Source organism: Crocodylus siamensis, chromosome 11 (assembly GCF_052110815.1).
Source record: "Crocodylus siamensis isolate JL-2025a chromosome 11, ASM5211081v1, whole genome shotgun sequence".
NCBI classification, from domain to species: domain Eukaryota; kingdom Metazoa; phylum Chordata; order Crocodylia; family Crocodylidae; genus Crocodylus; species Crocodylus siamensis.
Genome location: NC_143405.1, coordinates 45,166,743 through 45,193,640, shown reverse-complemented (window position 1 = coordinate 45,193,640; position 26,898 = coordinate 45,166,743). Strand labels below are relative to the sequence as shown.

The window sequence follows — 26,898 nt, the reverse complement described above, 5'->3', positions numbered from 1 at the left end:
ATACCCTTGTTGTTTGAAAATACAGGTTCTTGTTAAACCTCTTGGGGACAGAGGATATCTCTTCCTTCTTTCTCCTTGGCAAATGACATCCCCATATGGTAGGTAATTTTTAAAAAAATACTAGGCTTTGGGCTTCAAAAATTTTATGGGCTTCTCTCTTTATTGCATTGCCTAATTCTATTTCTCTTCTTGCTAGAGCACCAAACTTCCAGGTCCCGTATTCTACATGCACTGTTTCTGTTTCAGGAACCTAGAGGTGTAGTGAGTTCAAGTAAGTTCATTCATTTTTTAGTACCTTCTCTGATTTAGACATAGTCTCAGTGTAGCAAGGTGTTAATTTCCTGTTACCTTAGTTTGGGTCAGGATTACTGTAACTCATGCCACGAGCAGGAAAGAACACTACTTGACATGGAGATTTGAATGGTAGGGCTAACATTTAGAAAATAATTTATTTTCACTGTTTGTTACAACTTCTCTTTCTAATTTAGTAACTTATCTAAGGAATATAGCATACTAAACCAAGAATTACTAATCACATATTGAAAGGCTTTTCTAATGAAGAGATTGGTTGAAGATAAGCTGAGAGGATTTGCAGGATTAAAAAGATGGGGTTGGAAACTAAATTATACATACACCAGATGCTTTGAATGCATTTGTGCTTCCTTAATTCTTTGAGCCTTTCTGGAACTTTTAGTTAAAGCTAATTGGTTAGGGCTTTATCTTGACAACCTCAGTTGTCTCCATTCTATTTATTCTGCACTCCTCATTTTGACGAGTGTAACATATAAAATGGATTTCTTCTGTGGCAAGTGTTATAAAGGAGTTGTAAATTGAACATATCAGACTGTCATCTGATGTCTTTCAAAAGTGAAAATCAGGGGTGTAGGACAGAAGACTGATAGAGTCCTGGCTTGGATAATGTCTCCAAAGTCATAACATAATTATTATGCACAGTTTCAGTTTCTTCAATACTAGAAACACTTACTAGTTAATAGCTGTAAGTCATTCGCGTATTTTTCATACGTAACTTTTGTTTTAATTGTGGATTCTCTCTTTCCTTCACAGCCCCCAAAAATATTACATTTGCAGCACAGAAAAGTTCAGCTACAACAGTGTTGCAGGAGAATCATGAGATTTTGCCAGAACTCACAAAGTTTATTCAGTCACTACATTTTGCTCTCATTCAGTCTCGTAAAGATACAACTGCAAGTTTCAACACTGTTGTGGAAAAGTATATAAATGAATATTTGAAACGTTACTATAGTGGCTCTGGCAAATATAGGGAATTTGTATTGTACCCATATGAGTCACGGTTGGATGACAGAAAGTTTCTCTATTCTGGTCCAAAAAACAAATCTCATATTGATAGCTCATTGAGAAACTACATTTTTTGTTCAGAGGCCTATCAACTCCCTGTTTGTAAAGCAAAAGAACTGATGGAAGGAAATCAGAAAGTTCAGCAGTTCAGTCCTGTTTCAGATTATGAAGCCCCAGAAGATGACCCTGACTTAACAAACACAAAAACTGGTAAAAAAGGTGGTTCCAAGAGTGAACCGGTTTTAGTCAAACGAAAGCCGCCTCATCCTGGGGACTATGATCCTGATAGACTCAAAGAATTGATTAATTTAATTCAGTGTAGGAAAAAAAATGTTGGTGGAGAATCTGATGCAGAAGATGTTAGAAACAAAAGTGGACTGAAACGAAGACTAGAAAGTCATTCTGAAACTCTGCGGAAACACTTGAAAATGAGTGAGTCTTCAGAAAATAGTTGCCAGTATGAAGGTAAGTACTGTAATTTCAGTAAAATTCAGTTTTTATCCAGTTAATTTAGCTTATTTTGTGGTTAAGAGTATTGGAATGACTTAATACTCGAGTGAAGCAGAAAATTAACGTGAAAGATTCATAAATGGGAATGTTTCTTTGGCATGTTCTGACTCTTCCTACATTGCTGAGAACCAGGGATCGTGAATTGACCGTAACTGTTGTGAATTGAGCAATACCCTGTCTCAAACCAATTTATTACAATGCTTGCACTCCTACGTGTCTCCAGTGCCCCCAGCTGAACTTTTCTTCCTGCAAATAAACTTTTCTATGATGCAGCTGGGGACGTTGGCGACACATAGGGAGTGCATGCAGGTGCACATGCACCCCCTGGAAAAAGGTTTTCCTGACACTGCCAGCGGTGCTTGTGGGTGGTCGCCACTTGCCACCCTCCCCCCACACCACTCCTGCTGCTGACATTGCTGGCTGCAACTGAGGGCAGTCCCCAGTTGCTGCTGGCCACTGCTGGCAATATCTGTGGTTGGTTGCTGGCTGCCAGTCGGTGCTTGCTGCCACTGCCTGTGGGAGCTGCTCGTTGCTGCCGCAGCTGCCTGTGGAGCTCATCAGTGGCTGCTGACAGCACTGCCACTGCCTGCAAGAGCTCGCTGTTCTTCCCCCCGCGGCCTCTGAGGAAATATGGTGTTCATGGCTTGGGATGGGGAAAACCTTTAACCTCATCACACAGGCACAAGGATCAGGCAGGGACAAGTAAAGACAGACACATGGACACACGCTTTCGTTTTTTTATTTTTATTGATTTTTTTTTTTGTATTCCTGTAACCAGGTAAAATAAAATGATCACAGAGCACTCTACTGCAGCTTTTTTTAATGTAACTTTTCTTTCACCTTTTTAGTAAGTCTGATGGTAAATCTTTCAAATCCAGGAGCAGTATAGTGAAACTGGAAACTAGCAAAAATAATACCCATCTTTAGAAATGTGTAGGAAGGAAGTGACGTGGATCACTTTGAACCCATTAATAGCACCCTAGAATTTAAAGTAGATTTTGAAAGAAAGAAAATGATGGAAAACTAGGTAAAATGTAATTTGGGTTTATTGAAGATAAGTTGTGTTAGAACAACCTGATAACTAATTTTCTAGGTAAGTGAAATGTGCTTCTTTATCTGAACTTCAGGAAAACATTTGAGATAATGCTAGGAGGAAAATTGTTAGCGTGAAAACAATGGGGATCAGTATGGGAATGGTAAGAGTCTGGGAACTTGCCATAGTGGAGATGACCAGTGGGGTGCATTGAAAGGGGAGCTATCTGCATGGAGTGAGATTACTATTAGAGGATGCTTACAGACACGGAAAAACTAAAACAGCACTTTATTTTCAGCTCGGTGTGCCCCTGCACCGAGTGCAGCACATGCCCAGAAGAGGAGATGTGTCAGTTTGATCTGGCTTGCCCAGCATCTGTGCAAAGCTTCAGTTGCTGGTTCAATTCAGAGGAGATTTGTCATGTTTCAGCAGTTGAATCTCTGAATCCAAATTGAATCAGGTGACCAGTAAAAAGGTCTGAATCGATCCAAAGCCTCCGAATCGATTTGGGCAGTCCCTGCTCACTGCCGCAGGGAGCTGGACCCAGACTCTGTGCTGGTAGGTAGGGGGGCTGGAGGAGGTGGGAAGGGACCATGGGGGGACCCATGCCAGGCCCCATCCCCTGCCTGCTCCCCCAGACCCTCTGAGTACCCCCTGACCCCTGCCAGATCTCCCAGCCCTATCACTGGCTGCCTCACCCAACCCCAGCATCCTGGCGCTTCAAAAAAAACCCCAAACCCACATTTACCTGCTGCAACGGTGGCCAGCAAGGATCGCCCCCTGGCCTGGCAGGAGCCAGTGAGTATGGGGGTTGTTTTAATAAGTAGGAATGCTGGGGCTGGGCGAGGCAGCCGTTGCCAGGGCTAGGAGAGCAGGTGGGCAATGGGGCCTGTCTGATTCAGTGGCAGCCCACTCTCCAAAGCAGGTTCTGCAAAATTGATTTGGGACAGTGATTTGAATCACCAAATCGAATTGCTGTTCCCTGAATTGCCTGAATATGAAGCAAATACTAGCACAGGTCTACTGTATAGGTCTCACACTTCAGCGAGGCTTTTTGACATTTTTATGATGGTGTTAGTCCCTTGCAATACAGTTCGTGGTTTTTTCAGTGCAGGGAAGGAGAGGGGTGCAGTGGAGGATCTCGTCTTAAAATTGTGATTGATGTAAAATATAATATATGGTAAAGTAAAGATAAAATAATCTCAAACTAAAGTTTGAAGGCAGATGATTTTAGGGGAATCCTTTAAATCCTGCTGTTCTGGTGCCTTCTGAAAAATTCTTTAGGTTGCATTTTTTCATACTTTGTTTAGGCCCATGAACTCCTTGTTTTGTAAGATTTGTTTTAAATACAGTTAAAATTGTAGTTTTTCTACATGTTAGTTTTGTAGCTGGTAAACACTGAAGAAAAGTGATCTATAATAGTAGCTGTCTCTAGTTTACCTACACCTGCACTAATTTATGAACTGAACAAATCATTTGCAAGTGGAGCCTGAGTAGACTAGCTAAAGGTATTTCAGTAGTTCTCACATCTATGGTTTATAGCTTTTAAAGAAGAGTAAACTAATAACCGTGGTTTTACGGTGCAGGCCTGTGCAGGGAATTAATGGAATTAATTCGCACAACTGTTTGGTGTTTTCCCCTTCCCTCCCATCCCTCTTTCTTTTCTTTGGTTTGTAGAACTGTATTTCTATATGAAATAATCAAACGGTTGTCACAAATTGTTAGCCTAGCCCAGGCACAATCTACTTGTGTGGGTTTTTTAAGCAATAATAATAGGTTGGAGGAAACAAACACTGTGCTTGAACTATTCTTTACTTGCCAGTAAATGAATGCTTATACTAACAAGATTGCTATAAAACATAAATTATGTAGTGCAGCCAATTTTAACATGAGAAAATAAAGATGTTAATAGTTTAAAAACACCCATGATGCTATTACTACATTCACAAATATTTGTTTGCTTATTTTTGGTTGTCAGCAAATACAAAATAGCATTGTGCCTCTGAAATACTGTTTATAAAGTCTGGGGGAAGTCCTTCAGCTCTTGGGACCTGCTACCTACCCCATCATTGTAACTTCTGAGGAACTCATGTTGGTTAAAAATTTCTGCATGTGAACTGTGGGAATGGGCCTGGCTGACTGGGAAAGTGTAGCTTTTTCTTCCTTTTAGGGTTTGATTTATGAATGACCTTTTCTTTTCTTTTTTGTTTCTCCTGCTGTTTTCCCACTTTCCTAAAGGGGGGAAAACCTCAGAATCACCACAGTCTGTTTCCTCAATAATTACTGGCCTTGGTGGACATGATACTGATTTGAGACAGCAAGATTTATCGGACCCTGCTGTAACTGACACACATGGCCTAATTAAACTACTTTTAGAAACACTAGCTAGTGCAGGACACTTGGATTCATCGTTGGCACGGTCTGTAAACCAAGCTCTGGGACTGAACGCTGATGAAGCAGAAGAGGATTTAAGGCAAAAACATGAATATGAATCAGTTCTGGCACATGATAAAGAAGAACATGCACTTCCTATTAGTGCACAAGCTGAAAACGTAAACTTCAAGGACCCACAGAGCCCAGGAATGTTAGAAACTGATGCAGCATGTTTATCTTATCCTATTGATGTTGACCTAAGGCTTTCTACTAATGAAGTAGCCAGTGAACACACGCTACGTTTAAAAGTAAGTGAAACTTTCAGTATTGTTAGGTACCGATTGTGGATGTGTAGTACCTATTAATTATAGGAACTTGTGATTATAGTCTCTTCAGGATATCAAAGCCTTCAATACATAAATCATTAGTTTTTTCATACCTTAGAACAGTTCGGTTTGCTGTGAACAACACCAAAAAGTCAGGATTCTATATACTAGTTTGTCTTTTTAAGATGTGTTTGTGGTTATTTAGACCTGCCATTTCTTTGGGAAGTTAACTGGGAGAACCTCAGAGATGAGAAATATAACTCTCTCTGGGCCAAGCTGTTCAATGAGCTGTCTTCCTGCTGGGACTTCCAACATTTTAAAACACTTTGCTTGTAACCTAGTTGCCAAGTAGCTGATTTGTTTAGGGACCTTTTTAACTCCTGTTAGTAAATGGCCATCACAAAAAACCAATTTTTTTTTCTAGCTCTTGCAGAAATCAAACACTTTTTTTTTATTTAGTCTTTTTCAGTTAGTTTCTGTGTGGAGTCTGCAGCAGGGCTGGGCAAAATACAGCCTGTGGGCTGGATCTGGCCTGCCAAGGGATTCTGTTCAGCCTGTGGCAGGTCTCCCTAGCCTAGGCACGGGGGGGCGCTGCCCTGGTAGCGGTACATGCAGTTAGTTCTGCCATCAGGTGCATGGCAGGGCAGGGGCAGTGCAGCAGCCAGACTCTGCTTCCTGGTAGCCCCTGCAGTGGTGGCTCCTTTGGCTGCTGCCACTAGTGTCTCTGTACTGCTGGGCCTGGCCCCGCCTGCTTGGGCACCCCTACCTGTCCACCCTACACCCACCATCAAGGACTCTGGATGGAGCGGACAGGCAGGGTCTCTGGAGACTAGCCTGAGACCCTTTCAGGCAGGGCATGCTTGGCTGGGCAGATGGGATGGGGCCACAGGCATCTGGGAGTGGGACAGGGCCAGGATTGCAGGTTGGTGACAGTGTGGAGCCAGGGCTTAAGGCAGAGCTCTGATCTACTCCCCACATGTCCCTGTCCACAGAACCAGTACCTGGGATGTACGGGGAGCAGATTGTAGCTTTTACCCTGGGTCCTGGGCCCATGCTATCACGGTTCTGTGATCCTGCTCCTCCTTCCCCTTATGCTAGTCTGGGTCAGCACCCCTCCCCACTCTGGCCCCCCAACAGCTCACCAAAGTTGCTAAAGTGGTCTTCCAGCCAAAATAATTGCCTGCCCCTGATCTGCAGTGTTTTTTTGATATGGACGCAGTCACAGTAAGGTAAATATAATGGGCTTAGCATGTCCCTTTTTCTGCCTGGACCAATTCTTAGAGGTGGAGAAATCCACAAAGGTCAAATGTTCATAGTCCTCCTGGGGAGTTAACTGGATCCTGTAAGATGCTGAGGGTTGCTTTAGCTGCAAGCACAGCAAAGAGAAACTAAGAGTCCCTGTCACTCCTTGCTGATCCCAAATTGTAATTGGCCTTTAACCTATGACAAGCTAAAAGAATCTCCATTGTATTTGTTTAGGGTTTGGTGGCAGCCCAGCATACTTCTTGGGCAGACATTCTTGTACTTATTGTGGTTCTTTCCCAACAACAGTGGCTTTAATGTTCTCCAGTCTCTTCTCCAACTCGGAACAGTATATTTTAAATGTGGACCCAGATTCTCAGAGGCTGTGGGCATTTAACCCTATTCCTAACAGGCTTGTTCTTTTGTCATTTATTAAGAGGCTTTTCCTTTGGCCAGCCTCCAGTCAGTTTTCTGTTCAGATCCCTCCCGATACTAGACTTTCAAAACAACAAAAACAAAATCAGTGGAGCAGTGGACAGTCTAAACTCGGCAGCCTCCACCTCTGGATGGACAAAATGCAAGAAGTGGAAGGTCAAAATTTTATTTATTTCAAAGTCTAGAATTTCTTCACTTATGCTTAACTGAAGGTGTCTCAACATGCTGGCTGAGAGAACTACTTTCAGTAGTATTTGCTATAAAGAGGCAAACTGAGAGGTACTCAAATGCTTCTCACCCCTTGAAATAACTCTTTGTTCATAATAGAACAGACTCTGGCAAAACTTTGTCATCATTTCTTCCCTGGAAACTGTGTATTCCATTGCTCTTGTAGGTTCTTTATGCTTACCGTGAGCTCTGAGCAAAGATTGAAAAGCAGAGCTGCTAGCTCAACCAGTTTTCCTTTTCTGATTTTTATAAAATGGTAGTTGTCTTTGAGTTCCCATCTTTCTGCCCTGTTCAGATTAAAATGTACTTTTGGGTTTCTTGCCTTTTGATGAAGAAAAAGAGCTTGATGTTATAAATGATGGTAAGGACCTGGAGGGCCTTTGCAGAGGTAAGGAAGTCAGGTCTCAGGCTCCTTGTTTGTCCTGTATTCTGAACTTTAGAAATCTGAAAGTCTACTTTTGCCATTGCTAACCAGATTCAAGTTTGCATTGAGGAAGTATGTATAGCGGAAGATTTTCCTTGTCTTTTAGGCATTTGGGATGATATTTCCCACACTGCACAATATTGGCCTGAGATCCAACCAATTTCAGTAAGGGGCAACGTTATTCAGTGAGTTTGCACTAATTTCAGTGTGGGCATGCCAATGGTGGACTCTTGAAAAGGCTCACTTTTAGAGTTTTCATAATAGGAATTTTTAGTAGGGGGAATTCTGTACATGTTTTCCATGATCATTTGTGAATGTTGGAACAACCTTTCAGCATAGCTTTTGGTGTTTAGTATCCTTACTTGAGTAATCTCTGGTGGCTGGTTCCACTGATTAAATTCTTCTGTGGTTTGAGTAGTGGGACACTCTTGGGCAAAACCTAGTTTCTCAGTAGTTGGAGTCCCCTAAGCAGAAAAAGGAGTTTTGGTTATACTAATACGTGAGTTCCGTAAGAGCTTCTGACAATCTGAAATCCTAGTTGGGATCAGTGGCAATTTGCAAGGGGTGCATAGTGGTGCACGTGCACTCCCTGAGGGTACTGATGCACCCCGTGACAGATAGCGCTACCTGCTTAGGCAATGGGCAGGGGGGGCAGGCAGGAGCACTGGTTCCAAGCACGGGACGGGGGGTGGGAGTACCAGGTGAAGTGCTGTTGGTGTTTCTGGGAGCGCCAGCTGTGCTTCCCAGTCAGTCATAAGGGATGACACCCCTCCCCCCCCCGCCATCAGCAAGATTGGCCATTGGTGGGGGTGGGGGGCACATGCTTCCCAACTCGGGTGGCACCAATTGCCCATGGTTGGGATTCTGACTGGTTTTTATCCTTTTCCTTAACCAGGCAGCTGTCTGTGGCTGAATCTAAGTAGTAAAAGGCATGCTTGTCTCTAGTGGACAACTTTTTGGAGTTAAATCCCAAACAAACTGCTTTCTGGAGAACTGGATACTTTGAAGGAAGAATGGGGGAGGGAGACAGACTCTGACATGTGCTTCAAATGGCCACTGAAATTACTACAGTATAACCTCAAAAATCCAGAACTCTTGAAAATCTGACACTTTTTAAACTTCTTCCTCCACTCCCCTGGATGCGGAGGCTGCTACCCCCTACCCCTTCCCGGATTTAGAGGGAGAAACTTGTACACAGCGGCTGCTACCGCCATCCACCACGCCGCTCTGTGTGTGGCCAGTGCTCTGGGATGCCCCTCCCCCCCCCACTCTGCAACTGGCTTCTGCTCTGGTTTTAAAAAACAGAATTTTCACATTTCTGGCAGGTGCTCGGTCCTGAGTGTGCCAGATTTGAGGTTATACCATATAAGGCAACTTTTGTATTTTCAGCAACGTTGCTAAGTGGTTAGATAAAAAGCAAAAATAATTGTACTCAGTTTTGCCCAAACTGAAAGCAGAAAGTCCACTAGGTTGGTGAAATTGCATATTTTCCTGTTGAAGTGACAGAAGTTAGTGGACTTGGCTGTTTTATTTAACAGTATGTATTAGTCTTGAACTGAGACTATTTCTGTTTTATAGGAGCCAAGCACTGGAAGCGTTAGTAGCTTTGACGACTACAGTCCATGCCCAAGCACACCCATTGAACATGTTTATCGCAGGCAACATTCCAACTCAAATAATGTGGGAGAGCCTGGAATACACTGGAAACTGATTCCAATTACAGGTAAGATGCACCACTAGTGTTTATGCTGCCCCAAAATGTTAAAAGAATAGTTATCTAAAGGTCTGCATCTTTCATAGATCCTGCTTTGGGTCACTGTATATGCATACCGACACTATATTTAGCTGTCTTCTGGTATTTGATTACTATAGATACAGGCTGAATTATAACACTTTATAGAGATCAGAGTCTGTTGTTTATACCCATGTAACCTATTAATTTGAGCTTGCTTATCTATAACAGTTTTTAACCTTCATTGGGTTTGACAAATTTATACGTTTGGCTTCATTTGTGTATATATGGCCTTCAAATCCTTTGGATTGCTTAAATAAGAATCTTGCAAGATATGCCTTGCTCAAAATGGCACTTGTTACCATTACCTCATTAGTTCTAGCTGTGAGACTAAGCAATAGATACAGTTGTGACTGCATAGTTGTTACTAGAACAAGTCATCTTGTTGGAAGGAGAGTCCTTTTTCACAAAATCCAAGTTATCATACCAGAAGTGCAGGAGTTACGAGGAGAGGTTGAGGGACATAGGACTGTTCAGAAGTCTGGAGAAGAGAAGGCTTAGGGTGGCAGCCTATAAGTATATAAGGGGGGAGGTCCATCAGGATCTGGGAGAACAGTTGTTCACCAGGGCTTCCCAAGGGATAACACACCACAAACTTGTAATGACCTCAAACTTCTGGAACACTGATTTAGACTGGACTTAAGGAAAAACTTCTTTACAGTCTGAGTGTCCAGGGTCTGGAATGGACTTCCCCCCAGAGGTGGTGCAAGCACCTACTCTGGACTCATTCAAAAGATGTTTGGATGCATATCTTGCTGGGATCATTTGACCCCAACAGACTTCCTGCCTATGGCACAGGGGCTGGACTCTGATTTTGCGAGGTCCCTTCCAGCCCCTAATGTCTATGAAATCTAAGTGCTTCAAACTCTTCATCTTCAATCCTAAGAAAGAAAACATTTTCAGAGAACCCCTTTTTAAGGGATGTTCTTGTTCTTCTCTTGATGAGTTGCCAATATGAGATCCCAGATAAACAGTGATTTGAAGGGTGCAGAAGGTGGGGTGGAAAAAGTCACATCAAGACTTACAGTCGCTTCAAAAGCTGTGTGCTCAGGCCTCTTCTGAGTAGACTAATTAGAGTGCATTACTGCCATACCATGCAAGTGCAATCTATTGCTTCTGGTTATCAAAGATTTCTGGAGTTGCCCGTAGATGGAGTTGGATTGGTTTTGCTAAAGGGCATTGTCAAACCATTCCACTACCTAGTCGCTTGGGATTTTTTAACTTCTATAAACTTCATAAGCTTTTGAAGGATAGTTAGGGCTCGAACTGACTAAGGTTATATCGCTAGAGGATTTAAGCACCAATATTCATTTGGTACTTTGCCAAATAGAAAAATGGAGACTGTAAAATATCTTGGTGGACAAAAAGGTATGTCTTCTGTTATTGAATGAAACAGATGCTATTTGTGCTGACAAATGAAAACACAATTGTGAAAATAGCAATGACAAAGCATGATTAGGCAGCTCAAACTGGATGTAGAAGATTGAATGAGGATTTCAGCTGGCTATAAAAACATTGAACAATTACCTACTTGGCTACAACAGTATGTGAACTTCTTATCTGAACCTGGAATTCTGAGAGGGTCTCCTTGAAGAAGAAGAATAATAATAAAAAAAAAAAAAAGATATTAAGAAGTGGTGGCTTTCAATTAGTAGGCATCACTGTTTTATAAACTCTCTGGGGCCTAACTTAAGTTAGAACTTACTATATTTATATGTTGATTTAATTCTCTAACAGAGTGATAATTTGAAAGGTGCTATATAAATACCTGAGAAACTCTATAAATGCTAACTGCTGCTCTCCCTCAGGAGGGTCAGGAAGAGTTCAAGAGGATCAGCTGGGAAAACATGGAGATAACCAAACAGGTGAGAAGGATGGCTTTCTTGTCTATGCCACTGCTTCCCAAACTGCTGAAAAGAAGCTTGCATTCTCATCTGGTATTGAATTTTTATCAGGAAACTGAGGGCTTGGATCAGTTACCTGCCATTTAGTGAATAGAATTTTTTAATTTCCTGAAGCAAACAGACAACATTATAGGAAAGTTAAAACTTTGTCACTGACTTGATTATATCAACCCTACATCCTGAATAATGGCTTTAAGCAGGCTTTCAATATTCCCTCTAGGGATTTAAGACCTTTTAATGAGCATTGCTTACAACAGGCTTTTGTGCCTCTTATGTAATGAAAGATAGCATCTGATGGTTTGTATGTTTTATCTGTGGTGGAATGGCAGCTGTGGAAGGAAAGTATGGACCCCAAAGAAGGCAGCTTATTCTTCTCCTTTCCTCAGTTTCAGTGAAGAAAATTAGTGAATCTTGGTTTCAGATAAATTTTAACATTATAATCTTCTGTATCGTGGCACTGAAAAGAAGTACATTTTTAAAGAAGAAAATTCTTTGCATCTTAGAAATTGATGCTTTTGCACATGCCTGGGAGAGGGGGAAAACATATTATGCAAATTTTCCCTGATTTCAGTTGTGTAACTTAGGTAACTTATGTAGCCAAGTTTTGGGTGATTGTTCATGTCATCATTACTGCATAATCCATCTTCCACAATAATAAATCTGGATTTCAGTTTTAGCTGGCAACACTCTTGCTTTTGTTTGTCTAAATCATATAATAGTTTTATTCTTTTAACTTGAATTTTGGGCTGGTCTTTGACTTTTGAAATTTAGTCCAGGTACAGTGTTTGTTTTTGTTTGTTTTCGTCTTGCATCTTCCACACAAAGGAGAAGGAGCTGGTAGATCATACTTCTAAAAGTGATGACTTTTGATGCCATTCATCCTGCATTATTAGACATTAAACATTCTAGGGGGTTTTCCATTGGCATATACTACTTTGAAAATAAACTTGTTAAAAAATATTCTTTCTGTTGGTGATCATTTTTTATTGGACCAACTGCATGGTTAAGAATAGACGTGGGGATCAACAAGCTTTGAGATGCAGGCATTCAGAATTTACTTAAGTCCATCCCAGCCATGTAGTTGGCCAATAAAAGGTATCATGCAAGGGGAAATCCTTGCCCCTCATATATTTCCTGGACCATCACTTTAACTCTTCTTCTTGTATATCTAGTGACATCTGTGGAAAAAAAATTACAGAATCTTGTTCTAAAACATCAAGGCCAGAAGCTTTGTTTTTCCTCTTTTAAAAAAATGATCTAACTTTCTATTTTTCAGATACTCGCTCACTTTTTTGGGTTTAAAAAAAAATCTGATCTTGTTACTGTTGGGATTTGATTGTTTGCACACTCTCTATGCATTGACTTCCTTTTTGCTTGTGCCTCATGTACTTGGGTTCTTATGGGGACTTGTGACCCAAAGGTGTGGATATATGAAAGATGCCACCTTGAGATGACTTTGGTTAAATAACATTGCTGTTTTACCTTCATTTTATCAGCATTTGGTTGTGCTTTGTGGTTGAAATTCTGACCCCAAAGCATACCTTTTTGTTTGAACCCTGTATTGTTTTTGGTAGTGTTGGTAAATCAGCTTTTTTTTCCAAGTAATGATGGGTTTTGTTGTGTAAAAGAAACTGGTAAATAATTGTTGGGAGTTTTTATACCTATATTGATATAGATATATCAATATCGGTATCTCCCAACAGTTTTATGGGGGGAAAAAAGTGATTTAATTAAACTGCTGGGTTTTTTGTTGTCTGCAAAGTTGTTTTGCTTGTCTAAAATAACCTATTGAAGATGAATGGCAAAGGATGCAGCGGGTGGTTTTAAATAAGTGCATTGATAATTCTCTAAATACTTCTAAACAGATCCTAAAATGGCTGCTATCAGTGAATTTTGCGCATTGTATTTGTCAGGATAACCTAATTTCATTGTTTGGATATCACAATTTTGCTATATAATATGTACTGGAGACTGAACAGGATAGAGGGCTATTGAAGAAAAGACTGAGTTTTCAAGGATGTTAACTGATTGGGATAGATTTCTCATTGTGAAAATGGAATGAGTAATAAATCCTTAAAGATACTATTGTTGCTTTTAAGTACCTTGTAAGTGTATAACAGTGGTTTTTTAACCAGTTTAGACTGAAGGCACCCCTTTTTAAAAATGCTGGCTCTTAGCTATAATATATATTATTATGGAAAAACAATAGAACAGTTTCTATTGCAAAGATTCAGGAAGTCCACAGTAATTCAGAATGTTTGTGACACTATGGATTCCTATTATAAACTTTTGGGTTCATCTTGTGAAGCAGGTGTAGATGCTTGCATACCTAACAGTGCTAATATTGTACATCACCCTTAAAAGGACCTCATGGCACCCTGGTTGAGAATCATTAGTGTAGAGAGGGATTATACTACCATAGGGCATTTGTACACATGCTTGCACCACAGCGGCGGGTGCTTTTAAAACTGCCCACTGCTGCAGCACATACATTTGTATAAATGGTGAAATGTAAGTCAGCACTGAAAAAGTGATGGTGTACTTTTGAGCTAAACACTTCAAAGGTGTCTTAGTTCAAAAGCACGCTGCCGGAACTTTCTCAGTGCTGACATGCATTTTGCTGTTTATGCAAATGCACGTGGTGTAGTGCTGGGCATGTCAGCTTGCGTGTAGAGCAGACTTGATTTAATTTTAATCTGTTCCAACGTGCCAAGTCTCTGGTGTATTGGAGCAGGCAAATGTGTGTGTATAAATGCCCATATTTCTTGGGTTCATGGAATAAGTAGTTTTCTTAAGGTGTTGTTTTGTGACAACCATTTTGAAAAGAGTGAAATAACTAAGAACTTAAAGCCTTTTCCACATAATCCTATACCTTACACCAGGGGTACCTGGGAAAGCCCCAGGGGGTATGCACCAGTGGTGTGGGGGGGGGGGGGCTGCCATCACTTTGCTTGCGGCACCATGCTGACGTGCTGCTGGCACTTCCAGTTTTGCTGCCAATGGCTGTGTGGAAGACCCTTCCCCCTCCACCACCCCGCCGTGCCCCCCCCCGGTCATGGATTTGCTGCTGGGGGGCCCCCCCCCCCCCCCCACTTACTGATCTGCTACCCTCCTCCCCCAACTCATCAATTGGCCACTGGGGGACTCCTCGCTTCTTCTCCATTGGCCGCTGTGGGTACGCTAACCAAAAGTTGAAAACCACTGCCTTGCACTAAATTAAAATGGTTAAAACATCAGGATTGTGAGTTATGCATGCTGACATTTTTTTTTAACTGGTATAAATGATTACTCAAGGGGAATAATGGCAACAGAGAACTAGGTCCCTAATCTCAAAATAAATGCAAATGTCACCTGCTTAATTCTCTTCAGTGGTCAAGAAACTCAAGGTGTTTGATTTAGCTGAAAGACCCTGCTTGGAAGAACCTGAAGATACCCTTCTTCCATCTCTGTCAGCATATTTACAATGATAAAAGGCCAGCTGTCTAGCTAGAATGGTCTCTTCACACTGCTTCAGTATCAGGAATCATAAATTTAGTAGCTGCTCAGCAGAGGATTCCTTTTAGTGTGCAGGATTAGGGTATTTTGCTATGGGTTCCACTGGTACCTCTGCATAGTTCTTTGTGTAAGCAGTATTATGGGTACATTGCTCCAATAACCAGATTATTTGGCTGTTTTGAAAATTTTTGCTGAGGAGAAGGATAGGAAGTATGTTAAAAAATACCAGTTGTTTTATCTTTTATTTTTATTATATTTATACTTTTTCCTAATTTGCATCATAAACATGGCCATATATGGCTTTGTGTACTTTTTAAAAATGTATTTTTACTCTAGGTAGCAATGAGTTTTAGACCAAATGTGCTTTATACATGCAGTGTGCATCTACATGTTGATTAATGTGAAGTAGTTGCACTGAGCAGTAGAATGCTGGGCAAAAACTGTGCCAATACGCTGCTGTGCAGTAGTATTAGACTATCGTACATTGTCACCAAAAAAAAGTGTACCAGTGCTACCGTGCAGTTACAAGGCTCCCACAGTATATGATGCTCCTACAGTGTATGAAATTTATATGTCTCTACTTTTAGCTCTGTAACACTCATTTTTTGGTTCCGAGTCAAGATCTGTTCTCTCCCTCCATAATTGCCAATAATGGTTCTGCTGTTTGCTTTAGACTAGAACAGGCAAAATACAGCCCGCGGGCCAAATCCAGCCTGCCAAGCACTTTTTTATCTGGCCTGCCAGGCCCACTAACAAATTGTGCTCTGCCCAGTCCTGCCCATGAGGGTGGGAGGTGCCCATGTGTACACCCCCCCTCTTCCCCCCCCCCCCCCAACATACCCTATTGCGCCTCACTCCCACCCTTGTAGATGGAAGTGCCCAGCCAGATCAGCATGAAGCTCCCAGGTGGGGCTGCTGTTTCTGCAGCCCCTGGGGACCTGCTCGGCTTCCCCTACCTCCTGGTCACTCTAGGCAGCAGGTGGGGAAGTGGCAAGGACACGGCTGCAGCTGGGCAGGAGTGTGGAGCGTGGGGCTGGTGGCAGTGCAGAGCCTGCGCCCAGGGGGGCAGCAGCAGCCCAGAGCTCAGGTGGGGGGGTGTGAAGGAATGTGGGGACCCTCCACACTTCCTCCATGGTGCAGAGCACCAGCAGGCAGTGGCGGCACCAGCAGGCAAGGATGATCTGGCCTTCTCTATCACCAGCACTTACTGCATTTGCATAGCATGGGAGGGAATCCCTGTGTGCTGAAGCCAGCTGCCTTCCATGGAGGGTGAGGAAGGCAGCTGGTTCCAGTGCCTTGGGGCTTCCATCTTGTGCGTGCAGGGAATGCTGGCGATAAAGGCAGCCCAGCAGAGGCTGTGCCCCTTACTGCTGTGTGCAGTGCAGTGGTCAGAGCTGGATCCCACCAGGCACGAGCGCCCAGAGCACCCCTACCTGTTACTGCTCTTTAATAGAGAGTGTGGGGGTCCTCGCGCCCCACAAATGCCACACCCTACCCCTCACAAATGCAATACCCTACCATATGCCCCACACACATACATGTGCACACCCATCCCCACAATACACAAGATTAAGAATTTGTTTTGACTTATGCAATCATCTCTAACACAAATGACAAAAATATTTTTGTCATAAAATTAAAGTATGTTAAAATTAAAGTATGTTGACAGGGGTGGGCAGTTATTTCAGGTGGAGGGCCGCTTACTGAGTTTTGGCAAGCCATCAAGGCAGTTAGTTCAGGTGGAGGGCCGTATGACAGGCAGCCAGGGGCAGATGCATATTCATTTTCTAAATTTTTTAGGGGTCCCACAGGCCAGATAGAATGATAGATAGAATGGCCATATTTTGCCCATTTTTATAGTAGGTGTTTGACTTTTAGTCCACGATTTGGGGGTTTTTTGGTTTTTTGTTTTTTGTTTCCCCCCGGTTGGATGGCAACCACTCTTTCCCTCCCTTCCCCCCCTGCAGTACTTCTGGTGGGCAAGGGGGAGGGACTTCTGGTGGTGAAGGTCAGGAGTTAGGGGTGGGGACTTCTGGCCCCAAGATGGTGACCAGGGGGTGAGGCAGCTCTCAAGGGGTGGGGCTATGCATCCAGCCCTCAACAACTCGTTAAGTGGCCCTCCTGCCCGCCCCTGTTTTAGACCCTCATTGACACCTGTGCAAATCCATTGTCTCACATATCTTGTATAGCTGTAAAACAGATTGGAACTTAGATTTTTTTATTTTTTTTTTAAATTGTAAATCTTATTTTGGTGCTGTTTGGCTTTTGTCTGAACAGGTTCTACTTGGTCCTAAAAGGAGTGTTTAGAGACTTTCATCTTCCAGTCTTGTCCAGTTTACATGAAGTTGTTCATACAGTAGCATGTTTACATAACAAAACCTGTAATAGATTTGACAGGCAGACAGTATTGTATATGAATGGTGATTTAAATTAAAAATCTAAAAATTGTGTTGCTTTTGCACTTTGCATCTTGCATGGATAAACAGCTCTTCTGTTTACTACTGCTGTTAATTTAGAAATGTCTTGAACAGCCAGATTGGTAGGGTAATGCTAGCAACTGACTCCCTAATGTGCAGACTTTCATAATTTTATGTATTTGCAAAACTGTAAGAGATCACTTGCATGTACAGACCTTAAAACCCCTCCTGCAGTGTTTTCCAAAGTTTTTTTGAGCAGTGGATCGCATCAACACATCTTGCAGGTTACCCTGCATCTTTTTGAACTGTACAGTGGAACTAAATGCACTTTCTAGAAGTTTGGAGAATTCCGTTTAGAAACTAGAGAGGAAGAAAATGTCTGAATGATTTTACTGGTTGCTCACCTATTTTCTGCATAAATCGTTTGAGGGTTAAGGTACTACTTATTGTACAGTGATGCCTCATCAGATATCTTCATATCCACCAAAGCTAATTGCTGGTTTTAACCTTTAATGAGAGTTAAATCCTAAAATATTATTGTCTTTCCATTCAATTTAAAGAACGTATAAGCTGTTCATGTTTCTCTGCTAGCAGTACACCTTAAGTGCATGGCTGAGTGGAGTGTTAGGCAGAAGTTGATGCTGTTTTAAAACTTGTTGCAGACTTCAGTTGTGTATTCTTGTTGACTTTTCAGAGATTAGATTATAATGCTTAACTCTTCCTGTATAGGTCTGAAATCACCAGAAGAACAACTGGTGTATTTACCACCAAAGGATGCCTTTCCTAATGACCCCCGGGTAATAAATAGACAGAGAAGTTCTGATTACCAGTTTCCATACTCTCCATTTTCAGACACACAAAAAGGGACAGCAGAAGATGGACTGTATACAAGGCAAGTGGAGAAACTTGAAGATAAATGTGCGCTAACAGATCATCCTTTTCCACCTAAGCACTCCATAAGTGGAATAATAGAGACAACATTAATAGAAGAATACAGTCTATTTGCAAGAAAGATTCAGGAAATTTTGCAACAAAAAAATATTGCATATGTTAGTGGAATATCTACTCCAGTCTTTTCAGCCCATGAACGGTTAATGAGACTGTCTGAATATATATGTTTACCAGCTTCAGAAATCCCTGTCCAGGAATATATAGAAAAACTGAGTGAAAAGCTGAACAATGTTGTTGCTTTGTCGTCTTCATTTGGCCAGCACACTCCGCCAGTTAATTCTAGTCCTGAACCAGGAGAGGATGGGGCCACTGATACTGCATCAAATCCTCCAACAGAACAAGCTCCAGCTGCTTCAAGTGACTTTGCCGCTGCACTGTTACCAGAGAGACAGTGTAACAATATGGTGGAAGATTCCAATTCTAATGAGCAGCATCCATTAACGAGCTTGGTCTTAGCAAAAGAAAAGGTTTGTGTGAATGCCAAAGTAGAGGATATTGCAACCTCTGATCACAACACTTCCAGTGTTGATCCACTGGAACCACCGGCAAAGACTCAAAAGTCTCCAGACAATTTAAACATTTCAGGCCAGCCAGCACTCTCTGACTTTATAAGCCAATTAAAACCTGAAGTGTTCAGCAGCTTAGTCAAAATAATAAAGGATGTACAGAAAAACACTGTGAAATTTTACATTCATGAAGAAGAAGAAAGTACACTCTGCAAAGAAATAAAGGTAACTTAAGGTTGATGGGGTTTATCTTGTAACTTTTTTTCTACATTTTGTGAGTATAAATGGGGTCATTCATGGAATGAATACGTCTGTCTGGTAAATGAATGTTAAGTGTGATGTAGATGCACTTGTGCTTTGAAACTAAAGGTTCAGTGACGGGTGAAAATAGGTCCTCCTGTGCCATGTTCCCGTTGAGTTGTTGTTTTAGGGCATACTGGCTCAGGTGAAGGTTGAATATGAACTTATTCCCAGCTGGAGAGTGAAGCTGACTATTCCAGAGGATTCCTGTTTCTTGTTGTCTTAAACAGTATTATGGTGGGATTGTGTTGATTTTTAACTTTTTGTTTTTTCATTTTTTATTTCTGTGGGGTAGGAATACCTTACAAAATTAGGTAATACAGAGAGCCATCCAGAATTGTTTTTGAAAAGAAGAGCTGATTTAGATAAACTTCTGATAATTATTCAAAATGAAGATATTGCCAGCCTCATCCATAAGGTATATTACAAAAAATAAAAACTTGGTACCATTGAATGTAACAGATAAACATAGTGGGTTTACTCAATTTGAGCTAGTCTACTCTCGTATTTCAGTAATGCATTTCACTAGCACCCTTTGTAAAAATGGGTTAAGCCTGTCTTTTAACTCTTTCTTGCACTACATGTAATGACTACACAGTTCTACAGTATTTTTCCCCCGTCTCCCCTGCCACCTCCAGTCTCTTGTTCAAGGTTGAATCGTGTGGTTGGCCCAAAAGGGATTGACTACTTTAAGTACCAAATGAATTTTATGAATTCAGGAATAACTTTTAACTTGTACACTACATTTTTTTTATTAACTAAGATAGTAACTATCACCAAGTTAGATTTCTTAATTTCATAGGCTTCTGTTCTTAATGATAGCTATGCCAAATTTCCCTCCAATTCACTGAAATGTTCAGAATTGTATGTTAGAAGGGTTTAAGGAGTAATGGTGATAATTTCCTGCTCGAAAAAAGGGTTTTTTCTTCTTGCTGACAGTTGTTCTTCAAGAAAGAATTGCATGTAGACCTGCATTTTCAAAATGGCTGTAATCTGTTCTTTTTACTGCCGTCACATGGGCAATTTGAGAGGGCTTCTCCCTCCCATTGTTACGTCACAGATATACAAAAAATAGATGAACTTAACTCATTACTTTTAGTGAGATTAACAGCCACTTTGTCAAAAGATGCGTCAGCTGAAGACAGCTCTAGTCTTAGCCCTGTTGCAAAGAAAGGACAGCCATTTTGCAAAAGTACTTTAGACTTTTGCAAAAACTTCTCTTAACAGAGGACCTTTCTTTCATGGAAAATGGCCAATACTTAAAATTTAATCCAGAATATTTTATTTAAAAGTTAGTCTGTTGAATGCATCTAGTCCAACAGTGTGGTAAAAAATGGTATCTGGAGGGTATATAAGTGTGTGCACAAGCATGTGTGAAGAGATGCAGGAGATGGGGAATTCTGGGGTAGCAGTTGGAGGAATACATTGGCAAGTACAGTTTTACTGCTTGCACTATGCTAGTGTGGCGTGAAGTAGCCAGTGTGTTCCCATATATCAGGCCATAAACTTTCATTTAAAGTTAAGAGTGATGCTTAAATTAAAAGCTTCCCATAGTAGAATTTATCTCTGGGTTTCTACAAGATATTTTTCATTTATAAAGTTGCCTTATATAAACTATTAAAACAGACAAGATTGTGAGATTTCTGATTAAAGTATGTTAATAGGAATATTTTAATTTTCCAAGCAGACAGGTTTATAAATCCAGGAGATTCAAAATTAGGGTAAAAGTAATACAGATTACAGTAGAAATACAAATTTACTATAGCCAAGCCTCCGTAAACTGCTATACTGATGCAGTGGGTTGTCGAAAGGAAGAGGGGGAAAAAAAAACAGTTTTACCTTTTTAAAATTACTTCCAGGAACACTGGAACAATCTGCAACCATAAACACTGTAATATCTTAATTATGTAATTATTTCCTGCTGTCGCTATAGAACTCTGTTTAGGCTCTCTGGGGACCCTATCAACTTTAATTCCATTTTCATTTGGCTTCTTTTGGCTGGAAATATAGATGTGAGAGGAATTATTTACTAGTCTTATTTATACTTGGACATGGTGGGAACCAGCACAAACTTTCTCAGCAGCTTTGTCAAGGCATGTCCCTTTATACGTGTATATCTTGATGCTATGTTGTCCTGCGTTCTGTTGGCGCTTCAACTATGGTGATTACTGTAAAAACTTTTTATTGAACAATGATGAGCATTTAGTAGAAAATTAACCCATTATTTCTAATTCCCCACCTCCATTATGTCTCTCTTTTTACTGCAGCTGAGCAACACCCACTCCATTAAAAGACTTAAGTGAATTGCTTACAAAAAAAAAAGTCTGTCTTACACTCTAGAGTGGTGTTATGCTAGGAATTGGGGAAGTAAACTTGCTAATCCTGAATTTGTACTGTTATGTAAAACAGTCATCCACTTTTCACTTACTGGTGCATCTTGAATTCTGACTGTTTCTCTTTTTAAACAGATTCCTGGTTTGGTAACTTTGAAGAGGCTGTCATGTGTCAGTTTTGCTGGGGTTGATAGCTTGGATGATGTGAAAAACCATACTTACAATGAATTGTTTGTTTCTGGTGGTTTTATTGTATCAGATGAATCTGTTCTTAATCCAGAGTCTCTCACCATTGGTAAGTTTTAAAGGAAATAATGAATTTTAAAGAAATATAAATGCTGATCTTTGTTTCTTAAATAACTTTCACATAATATTCTCTCTGGGAAAGTGGTCATATTGACAGGACATGAGAATAATGTCCTAGCAGGAGAATGGCACTGCAAGCTGATGTAGCACGATTGCTTGGAAATGGTCACTTCAGTCTGTCAGCCACTTCTTCAACCCTTTTTTCCAGAGATAATGGTCCACCAATTTATAAATAAGTTACCAATTAAAGTACTCAGTCCAATCATTTTTCCAAACTGGGTTAGATTGCTCAGCTACCTAGAAAATTAAGGTTCTTTATATGATGACTGATCATCATAAGACGCCAGTCAGTCTTATTTTATAACCATACCTTGTTAAGATGGCATAATTCTTACTCTCCTCAAACCTTTGATATCAGTTTTTAATAGATCTTTTTTTTTAATAATATAGATCACCTGCAACCAAATTCTGCTGTTAGTAGGGAGACAAAACCTCAGGACAAGGCTCAGTTTGGTGTGTAGTATTTGACTAACCTGTTAGGATATAAAAATGAGATTTAGTTCTGAAAAGTACTAGTCATGCGTAATGTTTAGAGATCCCTATAATTGAAGAAAATTAAGTGTTTTATAGCAGTTCCAAATGTCTTTAAAACTGTTTACAAGAAGATGCTTTTGATTGTTTCCAAAACAGATAAACTTGAAAATTTCCTAAAATTCCTTGAGGATCTCAATACCCCAGATGGGAAATGGCAGTGGAAAGTTCACTGTAAAATACAAAAAAAACTTAAGGAGCTTGGGAGGTAAGTAGCCCTCCTCTGAGTGCTGAAGTGATGAAACTTAAACTAGTGTTCACAAGTAACTTAATGAAATACCCTACATGATATGGAACTTGAAAATTGAAAATTTGGAACTTGAAAATTGTTTCTTGACCTAAATGCAAATATCAAATCCTCTTTTGAAATGGAATGGATTCACTTTTTTTCAGAATGAATACTAATGCCCTGGAACTGCTGAGATTTCTGAATATTTATCAAAAGAAACACCTGGTCGAGATTCTGTCCTATCATAATTGTGACTCCCAAACTCGAAATGCTCCAGAATTAGACTGTCTTATCAGGCTTCAGGCTCAGAATATTCAGCAAAGACATGTTGTCTTCTTAACAGGTAAAAGTAGAAATTGTGGCTTTCTGCCTCCTACCTCCCCACCACGCTGGAGATCAGTCTGTGTTACATGTTCCTCCTTTCTGTTTTTGTGATTTAGAAAAGAATGTCAAAACATTTTCCAGTTATGCTGATAATGGAATAGTAGTTGCTGCAGTTGATGACTTCATGCAAAACTTTAGAAGTCTTGTTGGGTACCACAATTCAGTTACTGAAGAAAACAGCCTTCCTCCACCACCTGGTGTTCACGAAAGACAATCAGGTAATTTTCAGCACATTTTACACTCTCTGAGAGCTCATTAAAAACATTGGGTGAGATCCTTGAGTATAGTGTGATTCTATTCTTAGTAAACAAACACTAGATTATGAGGAAACCCCAACTCTCAAGCTGGTTCTTTCCTGAGCACTAGTAAAAAGCGGCTGGGATGGAGTGCTATCAGGTATTGAGTACAGAATTACAGGCTAATACAGATCCATGATAAAAAAGAATAATATACAAGCCAAAATGACATACCCTGCTATTCTGAAGGAAGAATAAGCTTAATGACAGACTGGGAAACAATAGCCAAATAAACTTGCGTGTCAGTAACTGTACTCTGTAACTGTCTTATCAAATACTGACCTACTGTATAACTTTAGATGCTGTTTTGACATTAACCCCTTTGGAGCTGGGAGTTGGGATTTCCCAATGCTAAGCATGAACGCAATGTGCAGAAGCTTTTAGCATCGGCGTATCTGGACACTCATGCAAAGGGTTAAGTATGTGTGTTGAGTGACAAGAGTGACAGAAGACCAAGCCTTAAGTGATATTGGACTGACAGACCTGAAACATAACACTCTGTGAGTAGTGTATAGCTTCTTTTAAGAAAATGTTTCAATAGAATAGGACTTTTTTTTTTTTCAATGTAGCTCTTGTAGAGAGTGATGAAAAGGATGAGGAGGACATGTCTTTGGATTCAGGGGATGAAACATCACAAATAGAAATCTGCAGCGATGCCTCTAAGTATGATTCACATTCAGAAGCTCTGCATACAGAGGCCAGGTGCCTACCTGGAACAGATACAAAAAAATGCTCTCTAACTGGTGAGCAGCTATCTTCTGAAGGACAAACTGGTTTGGTGGAAAAGACTTCTAAAACTGATTTGGATGACATGCAGCCAATTACTCCAGTTTCTACAACGTGCTCGACAGAAGGAGAAAAAAACAGTTCAGTAGAACAAGTTCCTTTCAACAATTTTCAAGTTTACAGTAGACAGCTAAGCATGTCCCATCAGTTCAGTCATTTTAATGTTCTCACTCATCAGACTTTTCTGGGAACAACATACCCAATTTCCACAAGTCAAAACCAAGAAGGTGGGAATTATTTTCTTTCTGCTTACAGTCAGAACATGGATACAGACAAGACTTCATCTCCTAGCAATTGGGATGTAAATTGTGATTTTTCCAGGCCATATTCAAAATAGAAATAAACACAACTAAAACTTTTTTATAGGTTGTTGTGGACTCTCTTCTGTTTCTTAAAAAAAGTGAATTAACAATTTCTATTTTATTCTCTGAACAAAATGTTCTTGTCCCTCTCAAATGTTTTCCTGTCTTATTTAAATGATGGCCTGTACCAATTAAAGCATCTGAAATTTGAAATAAATATATATATATTTTTAACATTTATTGTACTTGAATTATCTTGTTTGTTGGCACTTTTAAGTTTTTTTACATTTGTATTGACCTGTACTTGGACTTCAGTTTGAAGTCTGTTTTAATGTAAAACTGAATGTTTGCCTAAGGTATGTGAAACAGCAAGCTTCATTTTTTTTAAGTAAACTGTAATACACTCTTCAAGCCACTCTTCATGAAGATCAAAACTGTTATGTATTTATTTGACATCTGACACAAATTTTGTACAAATGTTTTTACATAGCTATAAGGCAGTGTAGTTATTTTAATGACATTATACTGGATTTTTGGCAAAATACCTCAATTAGAGTAAACAATGGTGCAGTTCCATTTTGAGAAATAAACTCTTCATGCACAAGGGATTTGATAGAAAGTCTGCTTTTTTGTGTTGCACTGTTCTCAAACTATGGGAAGTTGATGCTGCAAAACATATTTCAGTAACACCAGTTGTGTGTGCATCTAACTTAATATTTAGAATCCTGGCTTATCACAGCTGCATCAAGAATTTAAACTGTATATCTTTCACTAGCATTTATTTAAGGCTTTCAGACTGCGTAGTCATTTCTCTGATACAGTACAATGTTGCCTATTGTTGGGGGGTGGCTGTACAGCAACTGGGACAAACTGTTTGACAGACAAAATGTGATTTGAAAAAAATGATAAAAATTAGTGAGGCACTTGCCAACAGCAGCAGATAAAAGAGAAAAATAAATTTAAGGTAACATTCAAGCAAGTTGTTTTCCTCTTTTTAAATTTAACTGAAAAAAGACTCCTTTTAGTATAAAACATTTTTTGCAATAAATATTAAGAGTATAAAACTATTTTGATAAAACTAGGATGGAAATAAGCCACTAGGTGGGGAAACTATTAATGTAATAGGCTTCTTGCCAAGAAAAAGTAGACAGTGAGTTTGATACTGTGAGCAGGTCTACCGAAGATGGCATTGGTGTGTGGGTGCATGTGATTCCCACCTGTATAATTGGATGATTTTTTTTTTAAGGATACGTTAATTCATTTTAGAAATCAACCCACCTACAAGAACACAGTATCTTGCAAGGGTAAACCTCATTGCTGAGGTATGTAACTGCCCCCTTGCTGGAATTCTGAAAAGAAAAAATGATGGGCAATACACTATCATGAATTTAGGGATGTCATTCTCCCCCACCCCCGGGGTGCACAGAAAAGCTGTTTCCCTTGAACAGATTATTGAAAGTGAAATTCATCAGATTTAAAGGCAAAATCTAAAATCAATTTGCAGTCCTATTTGGCTGATTCAGCTGGGTAGCTGCAAATCCAAAAAAAACATACAAAAGCAAGACTCTGCTACGAGTAGGACTCAACTCAGCTGTGGTGTTTGCTTTTGAAAGGGCTTATTTGAAAAAATAAGGTCTGCCTTGCAGCTTCAGAACCACATTTTGGTTTCCAGAGCTGGATTACTCAGTAAGACGCAAGCTGTAAAGCAGCACTGAGAGTGAAGTAAAGAATTGTACTTGCACCATTCAAAAATGTTTTAAATTTTTTTATTTCTGTATGCCAACAATACCTAGTTAAATTTAAAACACCTACAAAAAGGTCATGTACAGTACTGCTTTTTGTACTAAATGATCATATATCTTCAGCCATAGCATGAAGACGACTCTAAACAAAAATAAATTATTTACATTAGATTCAAGTATGTGAAAACTGAATGAAAAACTCCCATACCCCGTCAGACTTCATGTAAGGTGCTAGACCTTACCTACAAAGGACCTAGCTGCAGTTCATAATTTAAGAAGTGTAAAGTGCTGTGTTTCACTTCTTAAAAATGAAAGCGTCTTTATATGCTTCCTTGTACCTTCTTAAAATGGCGACAGAAAGCTTTCTTCTTGAGTTATGGCTGGAATCAGACGAGTCTCCAACTCCTTCTGCTTCTGTAGAAGTCCCTGAAAGAATGTAAATATATAATTGAGTGCCCTTCTCCCTCTACAAGACAGGGGGTGACTGATCACTTGTCATATTCCCTCTTTAAAAAACAGCTGTTCTAAAGCAGTTTAAAAAACTTAATTACTATAAAAACAAAACACTGCCTTCCAGAATGGGGACTTTTATAAGAAAAGATTTCCTTTTTCTCATCTTGCCACTCTTAACTGTATTCACTGTCTGTCCTGTGCACTGAACTGGAGTGGGGGTATA

At 40.2% G+C, this 26,898-nt stretch overlaps 2 protein-coding genes across 13 annotated transcripts in view; one reads left to right on the top strand and one right to left on the bottom strand.

Annotated features, from left to right (window-relative positions):
• The window catches only part of TASOR (transcription activation suppressor), a 48,286-nt gene extending 23,200 nt beyond the window's left edge, over nt 1–25,086 (top strand). Inside the window, exons 12-24 of one of the 7 annotated variants that reach the window (XM_090022140.1) lie at nt 26–98; nt 197–271; nt 1,066–1,782; nt 5,099–5,541; nt 9,467–9,611; nt 11,489–11,545; nt 18,226–19,178; nt 19,549–19,671; nt 21,722–21,881; nt 22,583–22,691; nt 22,877–23,055; nt 23,153–23,314; nt 23,962–25,086. In XM_090022140.1, the coding sequence (XP_089878266.1) occupies nt 26–98; nt 197–271; nt 1,066–1,782; nt 5,099–5,541; nt 9,467–9,611; nt 11,489–11,545; nt 18,226–19,178; nt 19,549–19,671; nt 21,722–21,881; nt 22,583–22,691; nt 22,877–23,055; nt 23,153–23,314; nt 23,962–24,515 (3,750 nt within the window). In that variant the 3' untranslated portion in view covers nt 24,516–25,086. Of the gene's footprint in view, nt 1–25; nt 99–196; nt 272–1,065; nt 1,783–5,098; nt 5,542–9,466; nt 9,612–11,488; nt 11,546–18,225; nt 19,179–19,548; nt 19,672–21,721; nt 21,882–22,582; nt 22,692–22,876; nt 23,056–23,152; nt 23,315–23,691 lie in introns of all 7 variants that reach the window. The other 6 variants (XM_090022144.1, XM_090022146.1, XM_090022147.1 and 3 more) reach the window with 6 other exon arrangements.
• A 1,144-nt stretch (nt 25,087–26,230) lies between these two features.
• The window catches only part of CCDC66 (coiled-coil domain containing 66), a 44,701-nt gene continuing 44,033 nt past the window's right edge, over nt 26,231–26,898 (bottom strand). For all 6 annotated transcript variants that reach the window (XM_090022150.1, XM_090022153.1, XM_090022149.1 and 3 more), the window contains one exon: nt 26,231–26,648. In XM_090022150.1, the coding sequence (XP_089878276.1) occupies nt 26,565–26,648 (84 nt within the window). In that variant the 3' untranslated portion in view covers nt 26,231–26,564. The remainder of the gene's footprint in view (nt 26,649–26,898) is intronic.